The 13910-nt window shown below is 44.5% G+C and overlaps 1 protein-coding gene across 4 annotated transcripts in view; it reads right to left on the bottom strand.

The window, feature by feature from the left end:
- Positions 1-13910, bottom strand: part of AATF (apoptosis antagonizing transcription factor) — a 75389-nt gene that overhangs the window by 20698 nt on the left and 40781 nt on the right. For 2 of the 4 annotated variants that reach the window (XM_014608121.3, XM_006276474.4), the window contains exons 9-11: positions 9434-9501; positions 6882-6962; positions 1078-1149 (exon numbers count right to left, since the gene is read on the bottom strand). In XM_014608121.3, the coding sequence (XP_014463607.1) occupies positions 1078-1149; positions 6882-6962; positions 9434-9501 (221 nt within the window). Of the gene's footprint in view, positions 1-1073; positions 1150-6881; positions 6963-9433; positions 9502-13910 lie in introns of those variants that run through there. The other 2 variants (XM_014608122.3, XM_006276475.3) reach the window with 1 other exon arrangement.

The following is a 13910-nucleotide window of genomic DNA, read 5'->3' as shown; positions in this document are numbered from 1 at the left end:
GTCTCCCAACATGCAGCATTTGCCCAGAAGATGCCTGCCTGTTTCTCCAAACCACTGGTCCCCTTATTCAGATAAATAGTGTCCTAACATGTTACAAAACAGAGCTATGCTCAGCTTCTCTACCAGCTGCCATGGAGCAGCCTTTTCCAGGTCACTGTTGGTATTTATTGGCACCTCTTCACATTCCTGAATCCTTGGCTATTGCTCCTACAACTCAGTCCAAAAGGAGACAGACAAAGACCAGCACATGTTCCACTGCCACTTTCCAAACAAATAAAGGTACAACAGGCCGCCCTCTCGTTGTTAAGATTAAATGCACGCCCCTCCAGTCCTGGGAAAGAGTGGCTCTCAAATACTGTAGGGCATCCAATGGAGAATTAAACCAACTAGCTCCCACAAAAAAGCTCAACATTGGGTAAATTCTGCCAAAATATGAATTTTATAAAAATTACTGAAGAAATAATTCTGCTACTCAGGCTTATACTGAGACTCCTATTTTCATCACACATTAACTTCTTAGGGCTCTGGGAGTTTTATACAGATGTCTTCTTCCACTACTGAAATACAAAAAATCCAAAGATAGATATCGATTAGATCTTTTATGAGAATTTTCTTCTCTTTGTCTTCCTCTCTGCTTTTAACTGCATGAAGAACATTTATATCCCCAAAATGGTGCAAATGTCCAGATTACAACCCTCTGTTCCCAATGCAAACAGTCTATTTCTCCAACCTAGCATCACAGCCAATGAACACTCTCAAACTTGGTTTCTCATTTGCATACCCATCCTCCCAAATTAAAAGGATTTCAAAATTTGAGGGATTTTTTTTTTTTTTAAGGCAGGCACAGGAGAGTCAGCATCAAGATTTATGGAAATTCCTCTTTTGGCATTACAGTAATTACAGGAGTGAAAGCTCAGCTAGATTGCCTGGACAGATGTGACCAAGACACCCAGGCTATGATGCCAATGACAAATGGGTAACTGATAAGAAGAAATGGAGAGGGCGACAGACTGAAGAACAGGTCAATATCATGCTGTCATGAAGCCATTTGAGAAACATAATTAATCTATTACTCACCTGGCATCATCATTCATTGTGCAGTGGTCAATAGGTGCCATGAAGCTCACCAGCTTACTATGGACATGATACCTGAATAAAGCAGGAAATAGACAGCACATCAGTACTTATTAATGGAGGGAAACATCACTATCTGGATGGAAACATCCTAGTGCCCCAAATGTAGAACGCTGGCTTTACTGGTGGCTAGTGGCTAATAACTCGCTAGTCATGGTTGGTGACTGTTACTTCTCTCCCAAAATAAGGAGGGGGAAAAAAAATCAGGTGATTAAGTGAATCAGAGCCAACTTTACTCTCCTCACTTGGTCTGTAACTTACGGAAAGGCCCCAGGTACCTGCCGTTCAAAATCTCTGAATAGGCAACTGATTTTAAACACTAGTCATTAGATACAGAAAACTCCAAGCCAACAGCTTTCTACCTATATTGCCCTGTCAACTACCCAAGTTGGAAATGGTTTGTTGGAGCCATTGCTATTCTCAGAGCTTGAAGAATGGCAGGCAGAAAGATTCAGAAGCATTTGGACAGATACAGTCACTTTTTTACTCTGCCACCTTTGCACTCTTTTGTTCACTTGTTCAGAACCATTCCCTAGGTCAGGACTGACTTCACATGAATATTACCAAGTAAGTGCCTCTTCAGAAAGGTAATTACCTTCACCCTTAAACAAGGACCTTGGTGCCCAAACCAAGGCTTTGTCATTCCTAAAGGAAGAAGCTGTCCTGTTATAACGCTGCAGGCAGACTAACTTCAGGCCAATCACAGAGCATACATGATACCAGACAACTTAGGGCAGATACTAAGCTATAAACAACAAGTCGAGGCAAAAGTATGAACGAAGTGAACACATTTTGGTCCATGAGCTAGCTTATAGGATGCCAACATTTAATGTATTTGTGTGAATCAAAGCATGTTCGGGGACAATCTGTGAATTTATAAAGGGCCTTCATTATTCTGATAAATTGTCTGCCACTAATTGTTTGCTGGGGTCTACTTATTCTGCTATTTTTAAAATGAAGCCTTCCAAACCCCAGCCTAGCAGACAAAATATTAAATTACAAACACAGCAAGACATCCCAAATCACAGCTGCACAATTATTCCATGACAAAAAAGAAATATACACCTCAGATGTATCCATCCCAAGGAAAAGTATTTTCTAATAGACTGGGACTGGGGACAGGGCACTTGGGACAACTGCCGAGTCCTGCCCCACTTTTGCTACCTCTGTTTCTCCATCTGTGAAATGGGGATGAGTTCTCTTCTCCCTAGCTAGAGTGCTGCAGGGGCAGTTGTTTCTGAAAGTGCTCAGAGCCGTGGATATTATTTTACGCTGAAACTGCACCCTCCAATCAAACCTCTCAGAGCATTAGGAAAGGAAAAGACAATGATAATAATGGGCAATGATGCTGAGTTCCAGCAAGAAAAATTTCCCCTTGGTGGTCTAAGAGGCCTTCCTGGCATTTCTGCGAAGACAGCAATTCCATTTACCAGCAGTGTGGACACAGAACTGAGTGCATACGCTACACGTACAGACTGAGCAAGTGCCATAGGGTACCCACTGGCTGGGAAAGTCCATCTGATGCATGTCTACTAGTGCCCAAAGCCTGGAAATGTTGATGGCTCAAAATCATGACTTGCAGGTGCTAGGATTCTGGAGGAATACCCTCCCATGGTTTAGGCTCAACAGCTCAATGGCCAGGGTGCTTAACCTAGGAAGACAGTAAAACACAAGTTGTAAGCCCACCACCCACAGAGGAAGTTTGAACTTAGATCTCTCTAAACTTTCTAGCACGGTGCTCAAACCACCACACTACAGGTCTGGCATCACTCAAGATCTTCTCTAGGACTCCTTTTGAAGCTGGCCTCCTAGGCAGCCAGGAGAGGGAATTACAGAGAGCCAGGAAGAAGCAAACAAGCCAGAGGGTATGTGGTTCACCAAGAAGGCTGCTGACTTTGACAGGTAAAGAAATGAGTTCTAGCCTGGAGCTTTACTTCCCTGTAAGGCAAACACTGCCTCCATCCAGAACTATCCTTCGGGCACAAAGCAAGACGATCCCCGAGCGAGGCAAAAAAGGGAAAGGGGCCAGGAGGCTTCCATGGCTGACCAGAGAAATCCAGGGCAGCCTAAGGGCCAAAAGGGGAGCACATAAAAAGTGGAAATGGGGTGAGATCACTAAAGATGAATATACCTCCTCTGCTCGTGCTTGTAGGGAGGCAGTTAGGCGGGCCAAAGCTACCATGGAGCTGAGGTTGGCAACCCAAGTAAAAGACAACAAGAAATTGTTTTTTAGATATATTGGGAGTAAAAGGAAGGCCCAGGGAGGAATAGGACCTCTGCTAAATGGGCAGAAACAATTGGTGACAGACAGGGGGGACAAGGCTGAACTCCTCAACGAGTTCTTTGCCTCGGTGTTCCTAAGTGAGGGGCACGACAAGTCTCTCACTGGGGTTGTAGAGAGGCAGCAGCAAGGCGCCAGACTACCATGCGTAGATCCTGAGGTGGTGCAGAGTCACTTGGAAGAACTGGATGCCTTTAAGTCGGCAGGCCCGGATGAGCTCCATCTGAGGGTGCCGAAGGCACTGGCCGACATCATTGCAGAGCCACTGGAGGGAATATTCGAACGCTCGTGGCGCACGGGCCATGTCCCGGAGGACTGGAAAAGGGCTAACGTGGTCCCCATTTTCAAGAAGGGGAGGAAGGAGGACCCGGGCAACTATAGGCCAGTCAGTCTCACCTCCATCCTTGGTAAAGTCTTTGAAAAAATTATCAAGGCTCATATTTGTGAGAGCCCGGCAGGGCAAATTATGCTGAGGGGAAACCAGCACGGGTTTGTGGCAGGCAGGTCGTGCCTGACCAATCTAGTCTCCTTCTATGACCAGGTTACAAAATGCCTGGACACAGGAGGAGGGGTGGATGTCGTATACTTAGACTTCAGGAAGGCCTTCGATACGGTATCCCACCCCATACTGGTGAACAAGTTAAGAGGCTGTGATGTGGATGACTACACAGTCCGGTGGGTGGCAAATTGGCTAGAGGGTCGCACCCAAAGAGTCGTGGTGGATGGGTCGGTCTCGACCTGGAAGGGTGTGGGCAGTGGGGTCCCGCAGGGCTCAGTCCTTGGACCGATACTCTTTAATGTCTTCATCAGTGACTTGGACGAGGGAGTGAAATGTACTCTGTCCAAGTCTGCAGATGACACAAAGCTATGGGGAGAAGTGGACACGCCGGAGGGCAGGGAACAGCTGCAGGCAGACCTGGACAGGTTGGACAAGTGGGCAGAAAACAACAGGATGCAGTCCAACAAGGAGAAATGCAAAGTGCTGCACCTAGGGAAGAAAAATGTCCAGCACACCTACAGCCTAGGGAATGACCTGCTGGGTGGCACAGAGGTGGAAAGGGATCTTGGAGTCCTAGTGGACTCCAAGATGAACATGAGCTGGCAGTGTGACGAAGCCATCAGAAAAGCCAATGGCACTTTATCGTGCATCAGCAGATGCATGACGAATAGGTCCAGGGAGGTGATACTTCCCCTCTATAGGGCGCTGGTCAGACCACAGTTGGAGTACTGTGTGCAATTCTGGGCGCCACACTTCAAGAAGGATGCGGATAACTTGGAGAGGGTCCAGAGAAGGGCAACTCGTATGGTCAAGGGCCTGCAGACCAAGCCCTACGAGGAGAGACTAGAGAAACTGGACCTTTTCAGCCTCCGCAAGAGAAGGTTGAGAGGCGACCTTGTGGCTGCCTTTAAGTTCATCATGGGGGCACAGAAGGGAATTGGTGAGTATTTATTCACCAAGGCGCCCCCGGGGGTTACAAGAAACAATGGCCACAAGCTAGCAGACAGCAGATTTAGATTGGACATTAGGAAGAACTTCTTCACAGTTCGAGTGGCCAAGGTCTGGAACAGGCTCCCAAGGGAGGTGGTGCTCTCCCCTACCCTGGGGGTCTTCAAGAGGAGGTTAGATGAGTATCTAGCTGGGGTCATCTAGACCCAGCACTCTTTCCTGCTTACGCAGGGGGTCGGACTCGATGATCTATTGAGGTCCCTTCAGACCCTAACATCTATGAATCTATTAAATACAAGTGGCAGTGACTGTGCTTCAAAAGGAGCACTAGAAAAGGCCCTGGATAGCCCCTGATCTGTGGTGAGGGGGTTGGAGCACTGTGGAAGTCAGAGAGATGTGGGTTCAAACCCCCTCTGGGCAAGAAGGAGCTTAGAACCTGGGTCTCTAACTTCCCAGACAAGTGCCAAACCCCTGAGCTACAAAGACCAACACATAGAAGGGTTGCCTTCTCTCCATCACCATCATTCTGGATTGGACACCTTGCACTGAGTCTTCTACTGATGGGGGTTATGTATCCAGGAAGACTGATGGGGGTTATGTACCCAGGAAGCAGAACCACCAATTGTTCACAACTGCCAAACCTGCCACTTAAGACAACCAAATGAAAAATCGAATGCCACCCCCTGTGCTTCCATTCTTGTCACTCCAGGACTTCAACCTGCTTTACAAAAGATAGTAAGTGACAGTATCCACCTCTGACAGATAAGGAAAGCTGAAGGGCAGAGGTTGAAGTGACTCACTCCAGGGGACATACAAATAGTGACTCAGTGGTGGAGGCAAAAATTGAATGCATCCCTCCTGGCTCCTTACTTTCCCCGCTGGACTCCATGGGGCGATGAGGAGATTTAATTGTGCACTGATCACACTCTTCAGGAATGACATTGTATTTTATAGATATTAATATTTTCCCTGAGGGTCAGAGCAACTTTTCTTTCTTTTTCTTTCTTTTTTTTTTTTTAAAGAAAGAGGCAGCTAAAATGTAACGTGCAACTGACAGCAAGATTTCTGATCATTCAGGACTTCCGAAGCAAACCGATTGCACACAGCGAGAGACTCGCCCCATTATTCCTAAAGCTTTATGACTCTGACTCAGTTGTGTGATGTTGTCAGTAGTTTTGACTGAATCATGAATATACCCAATTATGTGTGATGCTGACAGAAAAGAATATTGATAGTCAATAATTATAGGCTTTTCAGGCCAACAAAGTAGCTCTTCCCTCTTTTAATAAATTATCTTATGACATCTATCTTAAAAATTGCTATGCCAAGCCTGACCCAGACTGACTCCACTGACTTTCTATCAGATGCCATCTAAACTCAAGATTTATAGTTTACTCACAAAAGGATGGTTAATGTTGCAGATTTTTCAGGAAGCAGTGCAGCTTTTCAGCGTGCCTCCGTGCCACAAACACCTCCTCTACTACAAATCATGCAGTCACTCTCAACTCAGGGAGAGTAATGCATCTGCTCTGCAAAGGGGAAAAAATTTGTATCCCTTCACCACACTTTCCCCTCTCACACCCCAACCAAGACATTTTCAGGTGCAAAAGAATAAGAAAACGGTCCTCATGTGCAGTGATCAGGAGACAGATTTACAAATGTATTTCAATACCTCAAGCTGAAGACTGGTGCCTAGAGGGTTTTCACAACAGTACCTAAGCAGGCTAAGGCATCTAATTCCCATGGACACTCAACAGATAGGAGATAGGTGCCTTACTCATTTAGGCAGATTTGTAAGGTCTGCAAGGTATCTATCTGTACTTTATGGCACCAAAACATATTTTTGTAAACCTGGCCTTACAGGACTGAGAAATATAAATGCCACTGGCTTTCACTGGCTCTCTCAACAACCCTCCCCCCAAAAAACAAGTTTGGCAAAGCATGTTGATGGTGACATAAGGCAATCAGCATGATAAGACAAGAGCAATGCTCTTGCCGTGGGAAGGTGCTGTCACTCACCGGATTTTCCTTCCTTTGCTAGCTTTTCTGTCCACCTTCTTCTGTATTTTGCTTCGTAGCTTCTGGATGGCCAGCCACTGCCTGGGGAAGCCAAAGTGAAGGATTACACAGCACTGTTAGGGCTGTTTTAGTATAGCAGTTTTTAGGAAAGATCGCAGCATGAAGAATCTGACAAGGGTAAAAGCTATTAAGATACAGTTCTGAAGTCAAAGCCTCAAGTGCCTCCAGAACCATTTAATTCCTCCAATTTGGTAATCCCCTCCCCCCTGAGCCCCGTAGGTAACCCAGTGCCAGTTAACAGTAACTTGGTTTGTGTTAAGTCTCCCTGAACTATGCAGTGAAATCCCCCCGAGGAAGAGCTTGTGTGCACATGGCAACAAGCTGGAGTGCCCGGGAGACATTACAAAGGCTAAGGGCTTATGCAGAAATGACCTGGACTCTGGCTGCGCTCAGGGGCTGAAGCCCCAGCCGCTCTGTGGGACACAGATAAGCCCTGCCTGCCCTTGATACCCTGATCAATATTCAGTGGGGATTCATGTCTTGTGTATACAAAGAAGCCAGTAAGGGTACAATGTGACCCCTTGTTTTTATTCATTCGCAGTTACCGATTCTTAAGAATCTTTAGAATTCAAAAGATTTTCTTCGTCAAATATAAATGCTAACGCTAGCTAATAACCATTGCTTTTCTCGTTTGATTTAACGTCTATTACTATAGTGAGTTATATTTTGCATAAAGAAATCGTGTGGTAGAACAGACTGCCTTCCTATCTACATGTGCCACAATCTGGGACTATAAATGACAGGGGTTATATTAACTTCATCAAGTGAAGTATGCAAAAGCCAGAATCCCCTGTAAACGAGATCCATTCCTCACTTTTGGAAAACATGTATATAAAATCACAGGCAAGTGCTTCTTTCCCACTTCTTCCATTAAAACTAGCAAATCCCAAACCCGAACCACTGCATAATGCTAAACCCATTCCTTTAAGCAAATACAGACCAGAAGGAAAACAACAAGCAAGTACTGTTTAATCTCCATCTGATACTGAGAAGGGAACAAGCTCACACAGAGCTTGTTCAAGTCCAAGAAGTTTTCGGGAGGTGGGGGACAAGTGCTTCTAGTCACAAACAGTTTTTTTTTAAAAAGAAACAAGAGTCATCTTACCTGATTTACACAACAGAAACCCGACATCAGGGAAAAAAATCTAGCAAAATCCAATTACCGCAATCTTAATATAATCTTAATTACTGTAATCTATTTTATTGTAAAGTCAGATAAATGTACAATGTAATCACCACTTAAATGTAATTTTGGCTATATCATGTTAAATTATAGTGAATAGCTTTCCATAATATTCCAGACATATACAAAATAAATCTGACACACCGCACTAAAAATCGGGTAATATTTTACATGGATAAAACTTATTTCCCCAACACAAAATTTCCTAATGCATTCCCCCCCAACACACACACATTCCAATATTAGTTTTCAGTGGAGAATTTTATTCCAGCATTTTCTGTTTCCCTTTCCTTTCCCCTTTTATGCTTTTCTAAATTATAGCCCTTGGCTATTTAAATGTATACTGATCATTAGGCAGCATTTGTATTTTTTTAATTTTCTAACCACAGTACTAAAGCGAGAAATAAGAGAATTACATTTTATTTTTGGCACACAGAAACCATTCCTCTGCTTTTTTAGCTGTACTGCATCTTTTCTCAGAGCAGGGAGAGCAGACAGGGGAATGGCTTAACTGATCGCAATACAGCAAGTTCAGCCCCCTTAAAACAAAGGTAAGCCAGAGCTTGTAATGATACAGTGCCAAATTTCAACAGGGAGCAGTCACTTCATCTAGATCATGCTTGCCAGGCTGCAGTGAGAGACAGCCTTCCCTGTCCTGGGGAGTCTCACACAAGATCAGGGAAACAGGAAAGCAGGTCTCAACAGCCAGAAAGAAAAAACACAGGTGATTTCAAAAAGAAATAAGCCCGGCTGCAAGAGTAATAATGCTTTCAGGCATCATGTTTAAGCCATTAATTATTATTGAGGTGATTTATCTATTTTATTTATATCTATTCCTCTAGGTGCTGCACCAACAATTGAATCCAATAGTTCGAAAGTTTGTTATAAGGCCTGGACCAGCTCAGCACAGGAACTGCTGCTTACACTGAACATCCTATCTCCAAGCAGCATTTCCAAGCAAGCCTTGCATAGCCCAGCTTTTTCCACCCAAGCAAGGCTCCTCAATCCCCAACTCCGGACAAACTCAAAGGAGCCCTGCAATACGTCTTGAAGGCTAGCAAATTCAGGTGCCAGCAGTGTGCCCCAAAACCTAGGAACTGCCAGAGAAAGTGCCTTGCTTAGCTAACCCTAAACCATCTTATTTTTACCCTGTCCTGTGCAGCTTAGTACACCTGACTGTCCCCCCAGAAGTCACTGTCAAAAACTCAAATTCAACAGGGAGGACTGTGAGGCTTTGTATCAGTGGGATCAGAAACCAATGGGAGGAAGCTGGCTGCATGGCATACAGAAGCTGAAGCTCATCACTTACCTGCCCATCGCCACCTGATCATTGGGGTCCAGAGAGCTGGTCTTGCGCTCTATGAGTTCTCTGAGAAGCTGGAGAAGGGAAGAGAATGACCAAAGTTAGGAGGACAGTACAGAACAAGAGGTAAGCATGGACATCAAGATTTTCAAGGAGCCCTGGGGGACTCTGGCATTGAAATCCCAATGAAACAAGGCTGCCTCACTCTCGACTCCTCTGAAAATCCCAACCCACACACCAAAGACCTTTATGTTTCCTAGGCAAGAGCAAACTTTCAATGCCAAGGCAGGAATTTTAAGTGGCACGGTGACCCCTCCAAAAGGGTACGATCAATAACACAAAACCCAACAGCAAGAGCAGGTGGATTCCTGTTAACCCCTTCATTCAAAAAATAAGAAATAAAAGTGAGACTGGAGCATAACACAGAAGGCCATTAGGAAGACTTATAGCAGGACAGTTAATTTCAGATAGATCAATGAGTGGTGCAGCATTCCCTTCATCATTTTATGATTAGTTTAGTCCGCCCCATCAATATCAACTGAGAATCCAAAAGGTCAGGCAGACATAGAGAGGAAGGACAGCGCAGAACATTGGCTTGACCATTCACATCCCACTACTGGGATAATGAACTAGAGATCTGGAGTCTGAGCAAGTGGGATGGTCTTGGACTGGCCAATGCCGTCTAATAAGCAGCAATGTGAAGCCATCCAGGGGAATGCAGAGCCCATTTTCCAGAGGAGCTTATCAGGGAAACAGGGTGAAACAAGCTATGACCTTTGTAGGCAGTACTTCAGGACAAATAATACAGCCAGCCCATGGAATAAGCAGGTGCAACGTATATGAATTATCACAAAAAGTCAGATCAACAGTGCATATGCCAGTCTGTCCCTCAGTTGCTTATCCCTTAGAAAACAAACATCTCCCAGAAAGCAAATATGCAATAACATGTCCATAAGAAGAAGTTTATTTTTGATTCTAAGCGCGTACTATATAGTAGAATACAAAATATATACACACAGTACACACATGGACAACTATATTCTCATTTCATCCAATCTAATGACTAATGCTATTCATTATTTGTGACTTGATGGGAATGGCACCCAATCAAGCACAAGTCAGAAATCAGCGCAGTGTCCCAATCATGCTTTCAGGGGACTATGGACCCAGCAGGTCTCTCCCATCAGGGAGATCAATGCATTGCAACACCAGAGGACAGGATTGGTTCTACCAATTCCCTACCAATGAACTGGCAAGATGGCACCGAGGGGCCTTTGGCAATTATGAATGGAGCAAGCGCGGATGCAGAACGAGCAGGGACTCAGGAATACACAACAGGCTGAAATCTCTCCATGGAACCTTCCCTGGACAATCTCTTTTAAAAGTGGACGCAGCCCAAAGCAGAGCAGAGAAGGTGCAATCCAGCTGGCACTTTGTGGACTTGCCCCGTTCTTTGGTTTCTGGAAGGAATAAAAGGGGCTGAGTTTTCAGAGGCTGTGGGGACTTATGCACACTGCTCCCATTAACAGTGGTTTTTCAGCAGGCAACACACCATGAGCTGCAATGAGACCTCTGCCCCATAATCCCAAGTGCCTCTCTCCTAACCTTTATGAGGAAAAAACACTTCACAAAATAAGAGTCATGCACTGGTAAGGCAATAACATTTGCTCCAAGGACCAGCACAGCAAAATGCCTTTTACAGCTAAAGCAGAGATGCTAAAACAGGCTTTTCTATTTCCTATCCAAGCCCAGAGGAAAAGGCTTGGTTTTGATCTGTGCCTCTTCCTGCCGTCTATCAGATGTGGCCTTTTGGGTACTACTGCTTACTGCCACTAGCTCTAATGCCTCGGGTATTAGTCAACCTATCCACATACAGAAGAAAAATAAACCTCACACGACAGGGTATCTACAGGCTTCCCAAGCTGCCAGCATTTCAGCAGTAAAATTAATAAATACAGATGGACAGGTCTCATCTTGACAGGCCCCTGGAATGGAAGAGGAATCGAGGGTCATGCAGCCTGGTTGGGATCTGCCCAAGGAGGAAAGGCATGGGGATTTTTCCCCCTGTTCCTTGCCCTTCACACCTGAAAGGAATCCAATGGTCAATCCAGATACTACAACAATGAACACAAAGACTGCCAGCAATATTGATGGGAGCTCGATAGGCCCTTGACTACAAGGACTGAGTATGCTCCTTGTATAATACGCCCATTTATACCGGCCTGCCTCACACATTGCTTGCAGTGCCCCTCTGCTCCCCAAACCGAGCAGAGCTGGGGCGTTAAAAGCTGCCCCCAAGCACTGCTCTACGGAAGAAACGCACACAACACACGGGATGCATCTACCATCGTACTGATGAGCTACGGGGATGTAGCATCAGTGGGCACAAAGTGTGATGCCAACGCTACTGCGCAGTAGGGTTGGAAAAAACCCGTGCACCTCTGGGACTGTGTAGTAACGATGGTTGCTGTGCAGTCATTTAGTATTTGCTAAAGCAAGTACTAAGTGACTGCACAATAACAACTGTGCAACTGGGGGCAGGTGTAGATGCACCCACGGATACCAATCTCCTGAACAACTCACTGAACTACACAGGTAAAGCTACCCCTCCCACCTTGCACACACTTTTAAAAAGTGCCATAAAATTAGATGGCTATAATTTGTGAGGATTTTTGCTTCTTAATAAAATAGAGACTTAAACAACGAAGGAAGATTTACACAAACCCTCCTTCAAGTCACATTTTATTGCAAGAAAGAATGGGCAATTCAAGCACAATTAAAAACCTCCCATGATTTTTTTTTTCATTTTGCTTATTTTGGGAGATTATTGCCACAGCAATTACATTTAAAAATGCGGGGAACAGAGGCCACTGGTTTATTATCACTAGAAAACAGCAAGCTATTTCTCTGCCCTGTTTATCTGATTGATTCCCAACATCTTTCTGGCACACAATCTATCAGTTTATCTCTCCCACTTCATCACAGTCACTTCTGGCAGCTAAATACAAGATCCAAATCCAGTGTTACACAGACATACGACACAGTAAACCTATGTAACACTGCTACTCTGTAAACAGCTGCCCTTAAGGCTAAGCAAAAATGGGCTCTTGGTTTCGAGTCAATATTCTGTCAGAAGCAAGGTGGGAGGGAGAGTTTTAAAAGCAGGAAGAAATGGTGCGACTGTCTTCACCAGTTTCTTCCTAGTCCAGCAAGAAATATTCTGCTAAATACTGCACGATGTCCTCTTACGTTGACTCTTTGGCATGAGCACAAAGGGAAAGCCACTGGACGAGCCTGGGAGACCGCAGCCTGATAATGCACTCGCTTGCTTTGATGGCTAAAATGTAGCACCATTCCCTTCTAACTTCTTTTCTGACTCTAGCAATTTGCATATTTAATTCACGGTTCCCTCTTCCCATGCAACAGCTATATACCGAATGCTGGCAAATGCTTTTCTGGACATCACCTTTTCCAACAGACAAGTGTGAATTACAAGATAAATAACTTGGAAGCAGCATAGTCTGGAGGATACATTACAAGTAGGGAACTCAGCAACTGTGGCTCTGCTCCCCACTAGTCTCGCACCAACGCAGTGGCCAGGTGATGTAACATCTCTGCCACGTGTCTGCACATACAAAATGGGAATATGGACCGTAGCTATGTCACAAAGGTGTTACTAGACTTACACAGTTAGCATGTGCAGAAAAGTGAAATGCAAAAGCAATTATTCTGCAACAGCTATGGACAACATTGAAGGATTTATGTCTGGAATCATTCAGGTGGATGTGATCACTGATCACACTGTGAATGAGAGATGGGAATATCCCCCTGAAAAAAAGATGGAGTCCACCTTCCGCAAGTATTCTGACATTTGATTCACATTAACTCTCCATCTAATGCAGCTCCCAAGCTATTTCATTGCCACTGGCAAACAGTGGTGTGAAACTGCCAGGATGAACACCTCCAATATAATTAAAAAGCGAGAGTCTTTCATTTAACACATTAAGTACATGTACGTACACGCGTGACTGCATTGTGGATATATCCAGAGAGCATACAAGGAAGAAAGGGAGCAATTTATGGTAGAAGCTTTAGAAATGTTGACAGGATCCCATTGATCGGATAAGACACACAGTATATATTCTATTCATTACTTGCGCAATGTGCATGCTAAATTCTGAATCTTACTGTTTAAATTTGCACTGAGCTCAGGAGATCTCTTGGGATTCTGTCTTTTGTTCCAGTATAGGATCCTACAAGGTATGTATGTATGCATACAAAAATAAAAAAGAACAATTAGGAAAGCCACAAACAGAGTTGCTACAGTGCCACATATCAAGCAGGAAGTCTATGAAACACCAGAAATCCAAGGTTCATTTAGAATGAACTCCCTAAATCAAAATTTTAACTACAAATGCTTTTCTATTAAAGTACTTCAGTTTTCATTACAAATGGGAACTTGTACAAGATTGTCTGCTTCTAA

This window comes from Alligator mississippiensis, chromosome 14 (assembly GCF_030867095.1).
Source record: "Alligator mississippiensis isolate rAllMis1 chromosome 14, rAllMis1, whole genome shotgun sequence".
NCBI classification, from domain to species: Eukaryota; Metazoa; Chordata; order Crocodylia; family Alligatoridae; genus Alligator; species Alligator mississippiensis.
The sequence above is the reverse complement of the archived record's forward strand: the minus strand, read 5'-3'. Positions and strand labels throughout refer to the sequence as shown.